This window comes from Bombina bombina, chromosome 4 (genome assembly GCF_027579735.1).
Source record: "Bombina bombina isolate aBomBom1 chromosome 4, aBomBom1.pri, whole genome shotgun sequence".
In the NCBI taxonomy this organism is placed as follows: Eukaryota; Metazoa; Chordata; class Amphibia; order Anura; family Bombinatoridae; genus Bombina; species Bombina bombina.
Genome location: NC_069502.1, coordinates 249,680,294 through 249,701,749, shown reverse-complemented (window position 1 = coordinate 249,701,749; position 21,456 = coordinate 249,680,294). Strand labels below are relative to the sequence as shown.

General features: G+C 39.8%; 1 protein-coding gene across 3 annotated transcripts in view; it reads left to right on the top strand.

Annotated features, from left to right (window-relative positions):
- ARHGEF4 (Rho guanine nucleotide exchange factor 4) overlaps nucleotides 1-21,456 on the top strand; it is a 231,385-nt gene that overhangs the window by 171,130 nt on the left and 38,799 nt on the right. For all 3 annotated transcript variants that reach the window (XM_053709873.1, XM_053709872.1, XM_053709874.1), the window contains 2 exons: nucleotides 201-433; nucleotides 9,829-9,958. In XM_053709873.1, the coding sequence (XP_053565848.1) occupies nucleotides 201-433; nucleotides 9,829-9,958 (363 nt within the window). The remainder of the gene's footprint in view (nucleotides 1-200; nucleotides 434-9,828; nucleotides 9,959-21,456) is intronic.

Genomic DNA, 21,456 nt, shown 5'->3' with positions numbered 1-21,456 from the left:
ACAAAGGATACCAAGAAAACAAAGCCAAATTGATAATAGAAGTAAATTGAAAAGTCTCTTAAAATTGTATGTTCATTAACAAATATTATGTTTATCCTGATATTATTTAGCCACATTTAAATATAGAACAATTGATTCTTTAGTTTATAAAATTGTATTGTTGGAAATACGTTTTTGAAATCTCTGCATTTCTCTCTTAGCAAACAGATTTTCAGATTTACTCTGAATACTGCAACAACCACCCTAATGCCTGTACAGAACTTTCCAAGCTCTCCAAGGTGAAAAAGTATGGTTATTTTTTTGAGACATGTCGCTTGGTGCAAAAGATGATTGACATCTCTTTGGATGGGTTTTTGCTGACACCTGTACAGAAGATTTGCAAATATCCTCTACAGCTGGCTGAACTTTTGAAGTACACTAATCCCCAGCACAGGTAAGATATGTACCCAGTGGCACTGTATGACTTCATACCTCGGCTTTCTGACAAAAAATAAATAAAAACAATTTTAAAGCCAGAGGCCATTTTGTTTTTCACATGAAGGTGCCATTCTAGGAAATAAAATGCTAATCTAGATCACTGTCTCAACTCCAGCACTCATGGGGAGCTTGCGGGCCATATTTTCAGGATGTGTGTGCTAGAGCACAGTTGAGGTAATAAATTATTCTATAATTGAAATATTTCATCATCTATATGAAAGGGAACATTTAAACATGTTGTTGATATTTTTTCCAGAAAAAAGATTAAATTATAACACTTTAAAATGTAAATTTAAATTGATATTCCAGTATCAGCTGTTCACTCCTTACTAGCTCTAATTGGCTTATAGGTACTTTCTACAAATGCACACTAGTAGTAATGCCTGACAACCAATGAGAATTAGGATATAATGCCTGACAACCAATGAGACTTAGGAAGTAATGCCTGACAACCAATGAGAATTAGTAGTAATGCCTGACAACCAATGAGGATTAGTAGAACATGCCTGACAACCAATGAGAATTAGTAGGTAATGCCTGTCAACTGAGAATTTTTAGATAGCCCACAGCTGACATAGCTGTATTAGTCTCACATTAAATTAAATAAAAAATAATAATCATGTTTAGATTCTTTAGATGATGCTCTTTCATATGGATGGCAGAAAAAAAATAGGTATTGTGTCCCTTTAATATCAGTAATAACACACCTATTCTTTAACATACAAGTCCCTAAAAAATGGCCTGTAGACACTCTAATGGGATATAAAAAATGTATATATGCAAATGCTTAGTTATATACCTAGAACTGGAAATGTGTCTCTATATTTTCTATAGTTTGCATCCTCTTTTTAAAATTAAAAAAAAAGCTCTCTTAGCATAGAAATAAAAGAAACCTAACCAATCATTTCTATCACAGGCATCAAGGGAAAATATGTACCTTGTTCTAATGGTGTATCATTAATCTGACCATTATTGTCTAGTAAAATATGTGCTTGATTAAAGAGAGAGGTTAGTGTAAAATTTAAAACAGCAGCTTTATTATTTAAAATATAATCACTCAGGTCCCTTTGGGGTATTCTTTAGTCTTGTTGTCTCAGAGGACAGTTAGTATTGTATTTTATAATTAATTCTCTCTTACTCTTGACTGAATCAATATTTAGACACCCTTTTCCATTTTGCATTTATCTTTTATTTTTTATTTTTTGCATTTATGTTTTTAAGAAATATATTAATTCAAATGTATTATAATTAAAGGGACAGTATACACCATATTTCATATAACTGCATGTAATAGACACTACTAAAAAGAACAATATGCACAGATACTGATCTAAAAATCCAGTATAAAACCTTTAAAACACGTAGAAGCCCCCAGTTTAGCACTGTTGTTGAGGTAGTCCGGAACTCCCAATGAAAGGGGCTGGGTAAACAAAAAGACAGACACTCCCCACCTCTTCCCTGCATATGAAAAGACAGATAATATAAACAGGAGCCTGCAGGAGTTTGTAAACGCGTGTATACATCTGGCACTGTGGGGCTTGGTTAGGAGTCTGAAAATCAGCACAATGTTCTTAAAAAAATAAGCAAAACTATACATTTTTTTAAGAACACTACTATATAAATGGGTCATCTACAAAACATTTATGCAAAGAAAAATCTAGTGTACAATGTCCCTTTAAAACAAATAGCATACATAGCTCAGATAGCTTTAAAGCTAGTGTAACTGGTGTTAAGGCTCTAGGTTTAACTCCTGCAATTCACCTTTGTGTACTTGATGCAAGTTGATTCACTGGTTAAAGAGACAGTCTACACCAGAATTTTTATTGTTTTAAAAGATAGATAATCCCTTTATTACCCATTTCCCAGTTTTGCATAACTAACACAGTTATAATAATATACTTTTAACCTCTGTGATTATCTTGTATCTAAGCCTCTGCAAACTGCCCCTTTTTTCAGTTCTTTTGACAGACTTACAGTCTAGCCAATCAGTGCCTGCTCCCAGATAACTTCTCGTGCACAAGCACAGTGTTATCTATATGAAATACGTGAACTAACACCCTCTAGTGGTGAAAAACTGTTAAAATGCAATCTGAAAGAGGTGGGCTTCAAGGTCTAAGAAATTAGCATATGAACCTCCTAGGTTAAGCTTTCAACTAAGAATACCAAGAGAACAAAGCAAAATTGGTGATAAAAGTAAATTGGAAAATTGTTTAAAATTACATGCTCTATCTGAATCATGAAAGTTTATTTTGGCCTAGACTGTCCCTTTAAGAAACTTTGGTAATTTCATGTTCCTATTCAGATGTAGATGAAGAGGAAGAGTGAAACTCTACCTTGCTGGCTTACTTGAAAATTTAAATTCTGCTCATATGTTAACTTATTTTGTGATATGAAGTTGTCTTAGGTAAGAGTTGTAGTACAGTAACTGAGGAGCCAGATGAGTTTATTGAATTTACAGTAAATGAAAACTTAAATCCCAGGAATTGTCTTTCTTCTGTTTGTTAAATGACAGATAGATAGATGATAGATAGATAGATAGATAGATAGATAGATGATAGATAGACAGTCACAGATAGATAGATAGATAGATGATAGATAGATAGATAGATAGATAGATAGATAGAGAGATAAATGATAGATAGATGATATATAGATGATAGATAGATGATAGATAGATAGATAGATAGATAGATACAGATATATACAGATAGATACAGATATATACAGATAGATAAGTAGATAGATAGATAGATAGATAGATAGATAGATAGATAGTTTTAGCTTGTTTTGCATCTGGGATCTTTTTGCATGACAATAACAATCCAGAGTTTGTGCTTAGTATCGTAAAAGACTCACCCAGATTAATCCGCTCTGTTGCTCCTCCTCCTCAGCTGCTTCCTTCAATGTTTAAAAATCACTGATCAATTATCAAAACATAACATAGAATGAGGTTAACAGAGGCAAATACAACTATGTCCCGGCAAGCTCAAAATCCAACAATAAATAATAATAAATAATAGTGCAGACACCCAAAGAGTTAAAAAAAAAAAACTACTTTATTAGTCTTTAAATGTGTAATAAATCAAGCAACAACCCTTTTACTTATTTATTATATGAAGAGATCCTAGGGAATTTAGTTCTGTATTTTGGAGTTGTGGTTGCAATCAACATCTGTGGAGACAGCTGAGTTTCTGATTTAAACTAAATAAAAACCTAAATGTTCCTAGTTCTTTTTGTAGATAGATAGATAGACAGCCAGTCAGACAGCCAGACAGACAGCCAGACAGACAGACAGCCAGACAAGACAGCCAGCCAGCCAGACAGACAGACAGACAGACAGACAGACAGACAGACAGATAGATAGATAGATAGATAGATAGATAGATAGATAGATAGATAGATAGATAGTGTAGAGTATATGGTTTTGCTTTTGGTATTTCTTTCATGTAATTGGCAAAAGTCCATGAGCTAGTGACATATGGGATATACAATCCTACCAGGAGGGGCAAGGTTTCCCAAACCTCAAAATGCCTATAAATACACCCCTCACCACACCTACAATTCAGTTGCCTCCTATGGAGGTGGTGAAGTAAGTTTGTGCTAAGATTTCTACGTTGATATGCGCTTCTCAGCATTGTTGAAGCCTGATTCCTCTCAGAGTACAGCGAATGTCAGAGGGACGTGAAGGGAGTATCACTTATTTGAATACGATGATTTCCCTAACGGGGGTCTATTTCATAGGTTCTCTGTTATCAGTCGTAGAGATTCATCTCCTACCTCCCTTTTCAGATCGACGATATACTCTCAATTTACCATTACCTCTACTAATAAACGTTTTAGTACTGGTTTGGCTATCTGCTATATGTGGATGGGTGTCTTTTGGTAAGTATGTTTTTAATACTTAAGACACTCTCAGCTATGGTTTGGCACTTTATGCAATTATATAAAGTTCTAAATATATGTATTGTACTTATATTTGCCATGCGTCAGGTTCATGTATTTCCTTCTGCAGACTGTCAGTTTCATATTTGGGAATGTAAACACTTTAAGAAATTTATTTCTTACCTGGGGTTTAGTATTTTTTCAATTTGACTACTTTTTGCAATTGCGGGTGTTAGGCCCGCGGGTGTGTCAAATGCTAGACTTTATTGCGTCATTTTTGGCGCAAACTTTTTTTGGCGCGAAAAAATACGTTTATGACGCAACTTCGTCATTTCACACGGCGGCGTCATTAGTGACGCAAGTGTGTCATTTCGGTCATTTTTTGCGCCAAAAAAGTTTACGTTACGTTGTGCGTCATACTTGGCGCCAAATTTTTTTAATTATTTCAATACCCCATTGATGTTTGCCTCCTGCTTTCTTCTCTATCAAGAGGCCTATGCTTTTGCATTTTTTCCCATTCCTGAAACTGTCATTTAAGGAAATAGATAATTTTGCTTTATATGTTGTTTATTCTCTTACATTGAGCAAGATGTCCCAATCTGATCCTGTCTCTGAAGTTTCTGCTGGAACATTGCTGCCTGACATCGGTTCTACCAAAGCTAAGTGCATTTGTTGTAAATTGTAGAAATTATTCCACCGAATGTCATTTGTAATAGTTGTCATGATAAACTTTTACATGCAGATAATGTTTCTATCAGTAATAGTACATTGCCAGTTGCAGTTCCTTCAACTTCTAATGTGCATGATATACCTGTAAATTTTAAAGAATTTGTTTCTGATTCTATTATGAAGGCTTTGTCTGCATTTCCACCTTCTAATAAACGTAAAAGGTCTTTTAAAACTTCTCATTTAGCTGATGAAATTTCAAATGACCAACAACATAATAATTCATCCTCTTCTGATGAGGATCTATCTGAAACAGAAGATCCTTCCTCAGATATTGACACTGACAAATCTACTTATTTATTTAAAATAGAGTATATGCGTTCTTTATTAAAAGAAGTGTTAATTACTTTGGATATTGAGGTAGCCAGTCCTCTTGACGTTCAGTCTAATAAACGTTTAAATGCTGTTTTAAACGTCCTGTGGTTTCCCCGGGTGTTTTTCCCATTCCTGAGGCTATTTCTGATATGATTTCTAGGGAATCGAATAAGCCAGGTACTTCCTTTATTCCTTCTTCAAGGTTTAAGAGATTGTATCCTTTACCAGCAAAATCTATAGAGTTTTGGGAAAAGATCCCCAAGGTTGATGGGGCTATTTCTACTCTTGCTAAACGTACCACTATTCCTATGGAAGATAGCACTTCCTTTAAGGATCCTTTAGATAGGAAGCTTGAATCTTATCTAAGGAAGGCCTATTTATATTCAGGTCATCTTCTCAGACCTGCTATTTCTTTGGGTGATGTTGCGGCTGCATCAACTTTCTGGTTGGAAAATTTAGCGCAACATGAATTGGATTTTGACATATTTAGCATTGTTCGCTTACTGCAACATGCTAATCATTTTATTTGATGTCATTTTTGATATTATCAAAATTGATGATAGATCCATGTCTTTAGCTGTATTAGCTAGAAGAGCTTTGTGGCTTAAATCTTGGAATGCTGATATGACATCTAAATCTAGATTACTATCTCTTTCTTTCCAAGGTAATAATTTATTTGGTTCTCAGTTGGATTCTATTATTTCAACTATCACTGGAGGAAAAGGAGTTTTTTTGCCTCAGGATAAAAAACCTAAGGGTAAATCTAAGGCTTCTAACCGTTTTCGTTCCTTTCGTCAGAATAAGGAACAAAAACTCAATCCTCCTCCCAAGGAATCTGCTTCCAGTTGGAAGCCTTCCTCAAATTGGAATAAATCCAAGCCATTTAGGAAACCAAAGTCTGCCCCTAAGTCCGCATGAAGGTGCGGCCCTCATTCCAGCTCAGCTGGTAGGGGGCAGACTAAGGTTTTTCAAGGATTTTTGGATAAAATCTGTCCAAAATCATTGGATTCAGAGCATTGTCTCTCAGGGGTATCGAATAGGATTCAAAGTAAGACCTCCTGTGAGAAGATTTTTTCTCTCACACATTCCTGTAAATCCAGTAAAAGCTCAGGATTTTCTGAAGTGTGTTTCAGACCTGGAGTCTTCAGGGGTAATCATGCCAGTTCCTCCTCAGGAACAAGGTTTGGGGTTTTATTCAAACCTATTCATTGTACCAAAGAAAGAAAATTTGTTCAGACCAGTTCTGGATCTGAAAATTTTGAATCTTTCAAGATGGTGACTATAAGGACTATTCTGCCTTTTGTTCAGCAAGGACATTATATGTCCACAATAGACTTGCAGGATGCATACCTTCATATTCCGATTCATCCAGAACACTATCAGTTTCTGAGATTCTCTTTTCTAGACAAGCATTACCAATTTGTTGCTCTTCCATTTGGCCTAGCAACAGCTTCAAGAATCTTTTCAAAGGTTCTGGGTGCCCTACTATCTGTAATCAGAGAACAGGGTATTGCGGTGTTTCCTTATTTGGACGATATCTTGGTACTAGCTCAGTCTTTACATACTGCAGAATCTCACAAGAATCAACTAGTGTTGTTTCTTCGGAAACATGGTTGGAGGATCAATTTACCAAAAAGTTTCTTGATTCCTCAGACAAGGGTCACCTTTTTAGGCTTCCAGATAGATTCAGTGTCCATGACTCTGTCTCTAACAGACAAGAGACGTTTAAAATTGGTCGCAGCATATCGGCTCCTTCAGTCTTAGTCATTCCCTTCAGTGGCTTTGTGCATGGAAGTTTTAGGTCTCATGACTGCAGCATTGGACGCGATCCCCTTTGCTCATTTTCACATGAGACCTCTACAGCTTTGTATGCTGAATCAATGGTGCAGGGATTATACAAAGATATCACAATTAATATCTTGAATCCCAATGTACGACACTCTCTAACATGGTGGATGGATCACCATCGTTTGGTTCAAGGGGCTTCTTTTGTTCACCCAACCTGGACTGTGATCACAACAGATGCAAGTCTTTCAGGTTGGAGAGCTGTTTGGGGGTCTCTGACAGCACAAGGGGTTTGGAAATCTCAAGAGGCGAGATTACCAATAAATATTTTAGAACTCCGTGCAATTCTCAGGGCTCTTCAGTTCTGGCCTCTATTAAAGAGAGAACCGTTCATTTGTTTTCAGACAGACAATATCACAACTGTGGCTTATGTCACTCATCAGGGTGGGACTCACAGTCCCCAAGCTATGAAAGAAGTATCTCGGATACTTGCTTGGGCGGAATCCAGCTCCTGTCTAATCTCTGCGGTGCATATCCCAGGTGTAGACAATTGGGAGGCGGATTATCTCAGCCGCCAGACTTTACATCCAGGGGAGTGGTCTCTCCATCCAGATGTGTTTTCTCAGATTGTTCAGATGTGGGGGCTTCCAGAGATAGATCTCATGGCCTCTCATCTAAACAAGAAACTTCCTAGATACCTGTCCAGGTCCAGGGATGTTCAGGCGGAAGCAGTGGATGCGCTGACACTTCCTTGGTGTTATCAACCTGCCTACATCTTCCCGCCTCTAGTTCTCCTTCCAAGAGTGATCTCCAAAATCATCATGGAACAGTCTTTTGTGTTGCTGGTGACTCCAGCATGGCCACACAGGTTTTGGTATGCAGATCTGGTTCGGATGTCCAGTTGCCCGCCTTGGCCACTTCCGTTACGGCCGGACCTACTATCTCAAGGTCCGTTTTTCCATCAGGATCTCAAATCATTAAATTTGAAGGTATGGAAATTGAACGCTTAGTTCTAAGTCATAGAGGTTTCTCTGATTCAGTGATTAATACTATGTTACAAGCTCGTAAATCTGTCTCTAGAAAGATTTATTATAGAGTTTGGAAGACTTACATTTCATGGTGTTCTTCTCATAAATTCTCCTGGCATTCTTTTAGAATTCCTAGAATTTTGCAGTTTCTTCAGGATGGTTTGGATAAGGGTTTGTCTGCAAGTTCCTTGAAAGGACAAATCTCCGCTCTTTCTGTTTTATTTCACAGAAAGATTGCTATACTTCCTGATATACACTGTTTTGTACAGGCTTTAGTTCATATTAAGCCTGTCATTAAGTCAATTTCTCCTCCTTGGAGTCTTAATTTGGTTCTGAGGGCTTTACAGGCTCCTCCATTTGAACCTATGCATTCTTTGGACATTAAACTACTTTCTTGGAAAGTGTTGTTCCTTTTGGCTATCTCTTCTGCTAGAAGAGTTTCTGAGCTATCTGCTCTTTATTGTGAGTCTCCTTTTCTGATTTTTCATCAGGATAAGGCAGTTTTGCAGACTTCTTTTCAATTATTACCTAAGGTTGTGAATTCTAACAACATTAGTAGAGAAATTGTTGTCCCTTCTTTATGTCCTAATCCTAAGAATTCTTTGGAGAGATCCTTACATTCTTTGGATGTGGTAAGAGCTTTGAAATATTATGTGGAAGCTACTAAAAATTTCAGGAAGACTTCCAGTCTATTTGTTTTATTTTCTGGTCATAGGAAAGGTCAGAAAGCTTCTGCTATTTCCTTGGCTTCTTGGTTGAAACTTTTGATTCATCAAGCTTATTTGGAGTCGGGTCAAACCCCGCCTCAGAGAATTACAGCTCATTCTACTAGATCAGTCTCCACTTCGTGGGCTTTTAAGAATGAAGCTTCAGTTGATCAGATGTGCAAAGCAGCAACTTGGTCCTCTTTGCATACATTTACTAAACTCTACCATTTTGATGTATTTGTTTCTTCGGAAGCAGTTTTTGGTAGAAAAGTTCTGCAGGCAGCTGTTTCAGTTTGATTCTTCTGCTTTTGATTTAAGTTTTTTTCTTTCAAAAGTGAAAATAACTTATTTTTTGGGTTGTGGATTATTTTTTCAGCGAAATATGGCTGTTTTTATTTTATTCCCTCCCTCTCTAGTGACTCTTGAGTGGAAGACTCCACATCTTGGGTATTGATATCCCATATGTCACTAGCTCATGGACTCTTGCCAATTACATGAAAGAAAACATAATTTATGTAAGAACTTACCTGATAAATTCATTTCTTTCATATTGGCAAGAGTCCATGAGGCCCACCCTTTTTATGGTGGTTATGATTTTTTGTTTAAAGCACAATTATTTCCCAATTTCCTTTGTTGATGCTTTCTACTCCTTTCTTTATCACCCCACTGCTTGGTTATTCGTTAAACTGAATTGTGGGTGTGGTGAGGGGTGTATTTATAGGCATTTTGGGGTTTGGGAAACTTTGCCCCTCCTGGTAGGATTGTATATCCCATATGTCACTAGCTCATGGACTCTTGCCAATATGAAAGAAATTAATTTATCAGGTAAGTTCTTACATAAATTATGTTTTTCTTAGCTTTTCTTCGTTAGTGCATTTGTGAATGTATTTTTTCTATTTTTCATCCAGGGACTATGCAGATGTTGAAGCGGCTTTGAATGCCATGAAAAATGTTGCAAGGCTGATAAATGAACGGAAAAGAAGGCTTGAAAACATTGATAAAATTGCCCAGTGGCAAAGTTCTATTGAAGATTGGGAGGTAACATTTTAATATTTAATATTTGTCTAAAGCTCCCTGCTTAGGTGAGATGATTGAAGCTCTCTGCTTAGCTGAGATGATTTTTAGCTCTTTACTTAGGTGAGATGATCTAACACTCTCTGCTTAGGTGAGATGATCTAAAACTCTCTGCTTAGGTGAGATGATTAAAGCTCTCTGCTTAGCTGAGATGATTTTTAGCTCTTTACTTAGGTGAGATGATCTAACACTCTCTGCTTAGGTGAGATGATCTAAAACTCTCTGCTTAGGTGAGATGATTAAAGCTCTCTGCTTAGCTGAGATGATTTTTAGCTCTCTACTTAGGTGAGATGATTAAAGCTCTCTGCTTAGCTGAGATGATTTTTAGCTCTCTACTTAGCTGAGATGATCTAAAACTCTCTGCTTAGGTGAGATGATCCAAGAAGTCTCGTCAGCACTGCAGGGTCCCTTAAAGAATGATAGAAATGCACATTTTAAATTGAGAACTGTTTATGCGAGATTCTGTATATGAAGAAGAAACTCCATGCCGGAGAGTTTTTGATCAGTAGACTCCAAGTCTCACAATCAGTGTTCCCTCTAAGGACAGTTTTGTGTGCAGCCCAGCAGTGAAACAGTTAACAAGAGAACCATACCTTGCCATCTGCATTGTGCAGTGTTTGCTAATTACAGGGTGTGGTTACCTAATTAACTGTTTCACTGCTGGGCCGCACACAAAACTGGCCTTAGAGGGAACACTGCTCACAATCATTAAAAGATTAAGAACTTTTGAGCTGCAAAAAGAAAGTGTTATTTTGCAGTAGAGCACACTATTATTACACCATAACTTGTCTGTACCTATGTGTTTAAACCCTGTAAAGGGGTTAAACACATAGTTAAAGTAAGCTGTCGATCGACAATGCAATGCAGACCTTGAGCTATGCACACATGCTACCCCAGATTGGCTCAGCAGCCATCTTAAAATCAGGCTCAACATTGCCAATTTGGATATGACTTTAACAATAATTATAGTATAGAAAAGCAAAAGGGCAATAATAACATGAACTGTGTTTGTGCCTATTTTAATAGGAAATTTACATATATATATTTACATGTTAAACCTGCATTTTGATTTTCAAATAAAATGTATATGGATGACTACATGGTGATATAATTACATAAGATATTTACATTAATTATAATTAGATAGAGTAACCATCTGTATTTAGACAGATGGGCTTATGAGTCTGATTGATGGTGAAACTACTCAGTTAACAGGTGCAAGTGGTAGAAAAGTGCTGTAGTTGGATATGTAAGGAAGCAAATATTAAAGAGTAGGAGAGACGTAGGTCTTGGGCAGAGCAAAGTTTAGGAGAATTTTTGCAGACAAGGGCAGAAATATAGGAAGGTACAGTGTTATTGGGGGCCTTGAATATTAGGGTTAAGACTTTGAATTGTATGCTTGATGCTGACTGACACCTGTGGATGAATTGTTAGACGAGAGCAGCAGATTGGGAGTGATGTGTAAAGAAGACGAGTCTGGCAGAGAGAATGATAATAGACTGTAGAGGGCACAGATGGTAGTTTGGGAAATGATAGTGAATAGAGTTGCAGTATAAAAAGCAGTAATATGACAAGTTGTGTCTTGTGTAAAGAAGGGGTGAATTTTAGAGATATCTTTAATGTGGAAGCAGTATGAATTGGTCAAGGACTGGAGGTGATGACAGTGTTGTCAACAGTTGTTGTTGTTGTTTGAAGGGAGAAGATGAGAAACTCATATTTGTAGATGTTGAATGTTAAATAATGAGAGGACATCGAGGATAAGATACTGTAAATCAGCTAGTGAGAAGGATAAGTCTCAGGGAGTTGGATTTAACAGCCACCATAAAACAGAACATACTTAAAACCACATAAAGATCTTATTGATGATGTGCACTTTAAAAAAATAGAGAGGGATAGACTGTAGCTACAGATAGAGAGATAAGAGGAGACCCCAGTGGCATATTTAGGTTTTGTGCTGCCCTAGACACTCAGAACTCTGCTGGTCAGGCAAGCTAAAAGGCGCCCAGCTGCTGATTTCTCACTAGAGGCCCTAGCATTGAAATTGTAACTTCTGGTGCATGGCTTTGTAAACCTCTTAAGAGGGGAGACAGAGAAGTGCTCTATACCAGGAGACGTTTAAAGGGCAGATCTACTTTCAGCTGAATAACTAACTATCTGTGAGGCACTTACCTCATTTGATTGAGGTAGTTTTTTGTAAGTAGGAAGTTCTTCTGTCACCATTGGTTCTTTGGGCACACCAACTTACCTATTTTTTGGATTCAAGTTTTTCACTTGGGAACTTTTGACATTTTTTGTGATACATATTGCACCTTTGGGACTCTTGAAGGCTCTTTTTATAGGGTACTTGATTTCTGGTATTTATAGCCCTATTATATTTGCTATTCAGTATATCTGAATTACTGGAAATCCTCTAATAGAAGGTTTAATTTATATTGGTAAAATTCTATATTTTATTGACATTACTGTGATCCCTACCAGTGAGAAATATCTAACTGGTAGATACATTTTAACGTGAATTTTAATGTGAATTTATATGTATATGTATTAACTGTCCTTCAATTTTAGACTGGCAGGTGGTCTTGTCCTGCGCCTGTAACCACTCTTTTCAACTATATATATATATTTACAGTTGTGCTCGTACGTTTACATACCCTGGCAGAATTAATGATTTCTTGGCCATTTTTCAGAGAATATGAATGATAACACAAAAACTTTTCTTTCACTCATGGTTAGTGTTTGGCTGAAGCCATTTATTATCAATCAACTGTGGTTACTCTTTTTAAATCTTAATGACAAAAGAAACTACCCAAATGACCCTGATCAAAAGTTTACATACCCTGGTGATTTTGGCCTGATAACATGCACACAAGTTGACACAAAGGGGTTTGAATGGCTATTAAAGGCAACCATCCTCACCTGTGATCTGTTTGCTTGTAATTAGTGTGTGTGTATAAAAGGTCAATGAGTTTCTGGACTCCTGACAGACCCTTGCATCTTTCATCCAGGGCTGCACTGACGATTCTGGATTCTGAGTCATGGGGAAAGAAAAAGAATTGTCAAAGTATTTGCGGGAAAAGGTAGTTGAACTGCATGAAACAGGAAAGGGATATAAAAAGATATCCAAGGAATTGAGAATGCAAATCAGCAGTGTTCAAACTCTAATAAAGAAGTGGAAAATGAGGGGTTCTGTTGAAATCAAACTACGGTAAGGTAGACCAACTAAAATTTCAGCCACAACTGCCAGGAAAATTGTTTGGGATGCAAAGACAAACCCACAAATAACTTCAGGTGAAATACAGGACATGTGGTGTGGCTGTTTCAAGATGCACAATAAGGAGGCACTTGAAGAAAGATGGGCTGCATGGTCGAGTCGCCAGAAGAAATCCATTACTACGCAAATGCCACAAAGTATCCCGCTTGCAATACCCCAAACAGCACAGATACAAGCCTCAAACCTTCTGGCACAAAGTCATTTGGAGTGATGAGACCAAAATTGAGCTTTTGGCCACAACCATAAACGCTACATTTGGAGAGGAGTCAACAAGGCCTATGATGAAAGGTACACCATTCCTACTGTGAAACACGGAGGTGGATCACTTATGTTTTGGGGATGTGTGAACTACAAAGGCACAGGAAATTTGGTCAGAATTGATGGCAAGATAAATGCAGTATGTTATCAAACAGAACGTCTCATTTTCCACTTCTTGATTAGAGTTTGAACACTTCTGATTTGCATTCTCAATTCCTTGGATATCTTTTTATATCCCTTTCCTGTTTTATACAGTTCAACTACCTTTTCCCACAGATCCTTTGACAATTCTTTTTCTTTCCCCGTGACTCAGAATCCAGAAACATCAGTGCAGCACTGGATGAAAGATGCAAGGGTCTGTCAGGAGTCCAGAAACTCATTGACCTTTTATACACACACACACTAATTACAAGAAAACAGATCACAGGTGAGGATGGTTACCTTTAATAGCCATTCAAACCCCTTTGTGTCAACTTGTGTGCATGTTATCAGGCCAAAATCACCAGGGTATGTAAACTTTTGATCAGGGTCATTTGGGTAATTTCTGTTGTCATTATGATTTAAAAAGAGTAACCATAGTTGATTGATAATAAATGGCTTCAGCCAAACACTAACCATGAGTGAAAGAAAAGTTTTTGTGTTATCATTCATATTCTCTGAAAAATGGCCAAGAAATCATAAATTCTGCCAGGGTATGTAAACTTATAAGCACAACTGTATATATATATATATATATATATATATATATATATATATATATATATATATATATATATATATATATATATATATGGGTACCCTTGTATAGTTGGATAGGAATATTAGATTCTGTATTATTAATCTTGCTATGGTAAATAAAGTAAGTGGGAAGTCAGTTTAGGTAGATAAATATTTCATGGAGACTGGAGAGGATATTGTATTACCGTCACGGTGCCAGTTTTGTAAGTTTCTCCCATCTGAACAGAGAATGTTTTTGTAACGGTACCAACCGGATACCAAGGGTTAACACCAGGGAACAATGTCCTGCATAGGGAATCAGCAATTCACAACCCAGCCAGTTTTCAGGTTTAAAACAGAGAACACTTTATTTGAAGGCAGCATACAGATTTATACAGGTTTTTGACCCCCCCCCCCCAGATGGGGGTGGAAAGAATGTTGTACATTAGATAAAAGGGAGAAGCGCCCTTGACATGATACAATAGGATTATATTACTTAAACACTTCAACCACAGGACACTCTTGACTCTCCTTATCACTTAGGCGTTTCTCTCTGGGGGTGATCAAACAATAGAATGCTAAGCATTAATTAGATTGTAGCTGGAGCCAGCCACTTGTGGTTAGAAAATAAAGTTAACACTTTCAGTCCTGACCGAAGGGTCTGTCACAGACAACCTTTCTTACGTTATAGTCCAGAAGTAGCTAGGTTTGCCACAATGCTCCCCCAGAACCAAGCCGGCATACACAGTCTGATCCCAACGGATCGGCTTGGGGATGTCCGGGGCAACAACTTTCGGCTCAAGTAAGCTACGGGGTGTTCTCCGCCATCTGCTCCAACTTGGCTCAGTACTGCCCCCACCCCAAACATGGAAGCGTCTCTTCCCGGAGGGACTGGGCTTGGGTAGTCACAGGGTTAACATTAGCGGGATCCATGGGAGCATAGGCAGAAACAAGGGGGGCCAAGTCATTTCCAAGGAGAACATCAGCAGGTAAGTCCTTCTTGACCCCCACATTCACAAGTCTAGCGCCCACTCCCCAATCCAAATGTACCCTGGCAACAGGTAGGCGGAACACAGTGCCCCCTGCTACCCTCACAGCCACAGTGTCTCCAGTGTGCTGTTTCTCAGGCACCAAGTTCTCTTGAAGCAAGGTCATGGTAGCACCAGTATCCCGTAGACAACTGACCTCCTTCCCATTCACTTTAACCCGTTGCCGGTTATTCCGGTGGGCAGCTTGCACGGGGTCTGCTTCATGTAGGCTGCCCCAGCATTCTGGCGCCTCTACGTAGCGGGCCACAGGCTGAGGATTATGTGGGATTCCGCCAGCGGGTCTTCTCCAGGACTGTGCTTGATTCGCTGCATTTAGGGGACACTCTGGTCTTTTGTGCCCTAGTTGCTTACATCCAAAGCACCGAATAGGTTGTGAGTAGCCCCGCGAATTGAACCGGGCTCTCTGAGGGTAGTTCGTGGCCGGAGGCCGTGTGGTATAGCGGTGCGCCGGGGGTTGGTAACTGGCAGCTGCTGGGGTGACTGGGGGTCTGTACTCCACTCTAGCAGTGGGCAATCGGTATACTGCTCCTCCTGCCCCTCGTACTGCCACGGATCCGCCAGTGGGTGCTGTATCCGGCACCAAATGGGGAGCTATCAGGGTTAAAGTAGCTCCCGAATCCCGAAGTCCCTGGACCGACATCACCTCATGCAGAATTCCCAGGGGTTCCTCGGCTTGGGTGCTCAACACCTCATGAGCGGCTGGCTCCGTTTGGTAATGGTGAGCAGCCGCCCTTGGGGCCAGGTTCTGTCTGACCTGGTTCCAAGCTTGTCTGCTCCGATTTTGGGTGCACTCACGTGCCATTTGTCCCCACTGCTTGCAGGTGTGGCATTGTATATTAGCCCGTCCGTTGTTAGGCTGTAGTCCATGGTGCCTCCTGGCATCAAAATGCTGGTCTGCTAATCTGGCTGCTTCGGTTAAGGTGAGGGGTTTTCGATCTCTCACCCATTCTTGGGCTTCTGGGGACAAGCCGTTAAAGAATTGCTCCAACAGCATCAGTTGTCGCAATTCTTCCATGGTGGTAGCTTGGCTGGCCTGTATCCACCCTTGAGATGCTTGATCCAGCTTGTGGGCCCACTCTGCATGTGAATCTCTTTCTGGCTTGCGCAGGCCTCTAAACTTGCGCCGGTATGCCTCTGAGGTAATGGCATATCTTTCCAAGATCGCTCTCTTCACTTTAGCGTAATCCTTGCTGTCCTCCCTGGGTACAGCGCGATACGCTTCCGCTGCCCTACCGGCTAGCTTGCCTGCTAGCACCGGCACCCATACGGACTGCTCCAAATCATGTAACTCGCACAGTCTCTCAAAATCCTGTAAATACCCATCGATCTCATCCTTCTCCTCACAAAACATTTTAAATGCATGGTATGGGATTTTAGGTCTTACTGGGTTGCTGAGTGCGTCCAAAATGGATTCTGCTCTGGAGGATGCATTCCGCGGACTGTGTGCCATCACGTACTCCTGCACATCTGCCATTACCACGGATAGCATATCCCGTGGTACAGGTTGGGGTAAAAATTCCAGCCTGGTCCTCATTTCCCTCTGGTATAGGGTCTCCTCCATGGCTGCTGGAGGCGTAGCGCTGCGAGCTCTGTCTCCCTCCATCAGCTCAGCAATTAATATAGCCTTGGGTTTGCTGCTGCCTATCTTTCCCCTGGCTTCTAGCAGTTCCTTTAACGTTTGTCTCTTTAGCTTAGAATAATCCATCTCCATTCACTTCGGTCCCTGGTACTCCTTCCATCTTAGTCAGTATTGTAGTAATCCCCCTCTTCCTGAGGTTACTGGCTTGTGTAGTTGCTCTTCTGGGCGATAAGGTTCATTCCGTCGCTTGCCACCAATTGTAACGGTACCAACCGGATACCAAGGGTTAACACCAGGGAACAATGTCCTGCATAGGGAATCAGCAATTCACAACCCAGCCAGTTTTCAGGTTTAAAACAGAGAACACTTTATTTGAAGGCAGCATACAGATTTATACAGGTTTTTGACCCCCCCCCCCCCAGATGGGGGTGGAAAGAATGTTGTACATTAGATAAAAGGGAGAAGCGCCCTTGACATGATACAATAGGATTATATTACTTAAACACTTCAACCACAGGACACTCTTGACTCTCCTTATCACTTAGGCGTTTCTCTCTGGGGGTGATCAAACAATAGAATGCTAAGCATTAATTAGATTGTAGCTGGAGCCAGCCACTTGTGGTTAGAAAATAAAGTTAACACTTTCAGTCCTGACCGAAGGGTCTGTCACAGACAACCTTTCTTACGTTATAGTCCAGAAGTAGCTAGGTTTGCCACAGTTTTTTGTTAATGTGTTGGCATTTGGCAAGTACCTGTCCTGTGCATATCTATTTTTATTTGGCAGCTGACTCAGCTATGTGTTATTACCCAGTTATAGTGACGTTAGTATTATTCGAAAATATCGAACATAGTAATAAAAACATTTGTTTGAGTAGTTGTGTCCTTACTTTTGTCCTGTTTTGCATGTTGTCTAATTGAATGGAATATTAATTAGAAATCAGAAACTTGTTGGATTAAAGGGATATGAAACCCCAAAAATTGTATTTTGCGATTCAGACAGAGCATACAATTTTCAAAAGGTTTCCAGTTTACTTCTAATATCAAACTTACTTTGTTCCATGGAATTCTTTGCTGAAGAGATACCTAGGTAGGTGTCTGGAGCCCTACATGGCAGGAAATAGTTCTGCCATCTAGTGCTCTTAAGAATGAATAACATTCCAGCAAAACTGCTGCCATATATAGATTCGGACACAAGCACGTTCCTGATCTTACGTCCCTGCAATAGATACCAAGGGAACAAAGAAAAATTGATAATAGAAGAAACTTAGAAAGTTGTTTAAAATTGCCTGTTCTGTCTGAATCATGAAATGTTTGGTTTCATGTCCCTTTAACCCTTCCTGTGTAACTCTGAGCATGTAGGTGCATTGCAAACTGAAGTTAGTATGTATATGGTTATTATTATTTCTCCAACATAGGTGTGTCCGGTCCACGGCGTCATCCTTACTTGTGGGATATTCTCTTCCCCAACAGGAAATGGCAAAGAGCCCAGCAAAGCTGGTCACATGATCCCTCCTAGGCTCCGCCTTCCCCAGTCATTCTCTTTGCCGTTGTACAGGCAACATCTCCACGGAGATGGCTTAGAGTTTTTTGGTGTTTAAATGTAGTTTTTATTCTTCAATCAAGAGTTTGTTATTTTAAAATAGTGCTGGTATGTACTATTTACTCTGAAACAGAAAAGAGATGAAGATTTCTGTTTGTAAGAGGAAAATGATTTTAGCAACCGTTACTAAAATCGATGGCTGTTTCCACACAGGACTGTTGAGAGGAATTAACTTCAGTTGGGGGAAACAGTGAGCAGACTTTTGCTGCTTGAGGTATGACACATTTCTAACAAGACTATGTAATGCTGGAAGCTGTCATTTTCCCTATGGGATCCGGTAAGCCATTTTTATTACATAAGAATAAAGGGCTTCACAAGGGCTTTTAAGACTGGTAGACATTTTCTGGGCTAAAACGATTGATATATAAGCATTTTTAATACTTCATAGCTTTGAGGAATTATTTTATTCTTGGGAATTATGTAAAATAACCGGCAGGCACTGTATTGGACACCTTTTTCTCTAGGGGCTTTCCCTAATCATAGGCAGAGCCTCATTTTCGCGCCTCTATTGCGCAGTTGTTTTTGGCAAGCATGACATGCAGATGCATGTGTGAGGAGCTCAGATACATAGAAAAAGCTTTCTGAAGGCGTCATTTGGTATCGTATTCCCCTTTGGGCTTGGTTGGGTCTCAGCAAAGCAGATACCAGGGACTGTATAGGGGTTAAATATAAAAACGGCTCCGGTTCCGTTATTGTAAGAGTTAAAGCTTTCAAATTTAGTGTGCAATACTTTTAAGGCTTTAAGACACTGTGGTGGAATTTTGGTGAATTTTGAACAATTTCTTCATACTTTTTCACATTTACAGTAATAAAGTGTGTTCAGTTTAAAATTTAAAGTGACAGTAACGGTTTTATTTTAAAACGTTTTTTGTACTTTGTTATCAAGTTTATGCCTGTTTAACATGTCTGAACTATCAGATAGACTGTGTTCTGTATGTGGGGAAGCCAAGGTTCCTTCTCATTTAAATAGATGTGATTTATGTGACACAAAATTTAGAGAAAATGATGCCCAAGATGATTCCTCAAGTGAGGGGAGTAAGCATGGTACTGCATCATCCCCTCCTTCGTCTACGCCAGTCTTGCCCACACAGGAGGCCCCTAGTACATCTAGTGCGCCAATACTCCTTACTATGCAACAATTAACGGCTGTAATGGATAATTCTATCAAAAACATTTTAGCCAAAATGCCCACTTATCAGCGAAAGCGCGACTGCTCTGTTTTAGAAAATACTGAAGAGCATGAGGACGCTGATGATATTGGTTCTGAAGTGCCCCTACACCAGTCTGAGGGGGCCAGGGAGGTTTTGTCTGAGGGAGAAATTTCAGATTCAGGGAAAATTTCTCAACAAGCTGAACCTGATGTGATTACATTCAAATTTAAATTGGAACATCTCCGCGCTCTGCTTAAGGAGGTGTTATCTACTCTGGATGATTGTGAGAATTTGGTCATTCCAGAGAAATTATGTAAGATGGACAAGTTCCTAGAGGTCCCGGGGCCCCCCGAAGCTTTTCCTATACCCAAGCGGGTGGCGGACATTGTAAGCAAAGAATGGGAAAGGCCCGGCATACCTTTCGTCCCTCCCCCTATATTTAAGAAATTGTTTCCTATGGTCGACCCCAGAAAGGACTTATGGCAGACAGTCCCCAAGGTCGAGGGGGCGGTTTCTACTCTAAACAAACGCACCACTATACCCATAGAAGATAGTTGTGCTTTCAAAGATCCTATGGATAAAAAATTAGAGGGTTTGCTTAAAAAGATGTTTGTTCAGCAAGGTTACCTTCTACAACCAATTTCATGCATTGTTCCTGTCACTACAGCAGCGTGTTTCTGGTTCGATGAACTAGAAAAGGCGCTCAATAAAGATTCTTCTTATGAGGAGATTTTGGACAGAATTCATGCTCTCAAATTGGCTAACTCTTTCACCTTAGACGCCACTTTGCAATTGGCTAGATTAGCGGCGAAAAATTCTGGGTTTGCTATTGTGGCGCGCAGAGCGCTTTGGCTAAAATCTTGGTCAGCGGATGCGTCTTCCAAGAACAAATTGCTTAACATTCCTTTCAAGGGGAAAACGCTGTTTGGCCCTGACTTGAAAGAGATTATTTCTGATATCACTGGGGGCAAGGGCCACGCCCTTCCTCAGGATAGGTCTTTCAAGGCTAAAAATAAACCAAATTTTCGTCCCTTTCGCAGAAACGGACCAGCCCCAAGCGCTACATCCTCTAAGCAAGAGGGTAATACTTCTCAAGCCAAGCCAGCCTGGAGGCCAATGCAAGGCTGGAAAAAAGGTAAGCAGGCCAAGAAACCTGCCACTGCTACCAAGACAGCATGAGATGTTGGCCCCCGATCCAGGACCGGATCTGGTGGGGGGCAGACTCTCTCTCTTCGCTCAGGCTTGGGCAAGAGATGTTCTGGATCCTTGGGCGCTGGAAATAGTCTCCCAAGGTTATCTTCTGGAATTCAAGGGGCTTCCCCCAAGGGGGAGGTTCCACAGGTCTCAATTGTCTTCAGACCACATAAAAAAACAGGCATTCTTACATTGTGTAGAAGACCTGTTAAAAATGGGAGTGATTCATCCTGTTCCATTAGGAGAACAAGGGATGGGGTTCTACTCCAATCTGTTCATAGTTCCCAAAAAAGAGGGAACATTCAGACCAATCTTAGATCTCAAGATCCTAAACAAGTTTCTCAAGGTTCCATCGTTCAAAATGGAAACCATTCGAACAATTCTTCCTTCCATCCAGGAAGGTCAATTCATGACCACGGTGGATTTAAAGGATGCGTATCTACATATTCCTATCCACAAGGAACATCATCGGTTCCTAAGGTTCGCCTTTCTGGACAAGCATTACCAGTTTGTGGCACTTCCGTTCGGATTAGCCACTGCTCCAAGAATTTTCACAAAGGTACTGGGGTCCCTTCTAGCGGTGCTAAGACCAAGGGGCATTGCAGTAGTACCTTACTTGGACGACATTCTGATTCAAGCGTCG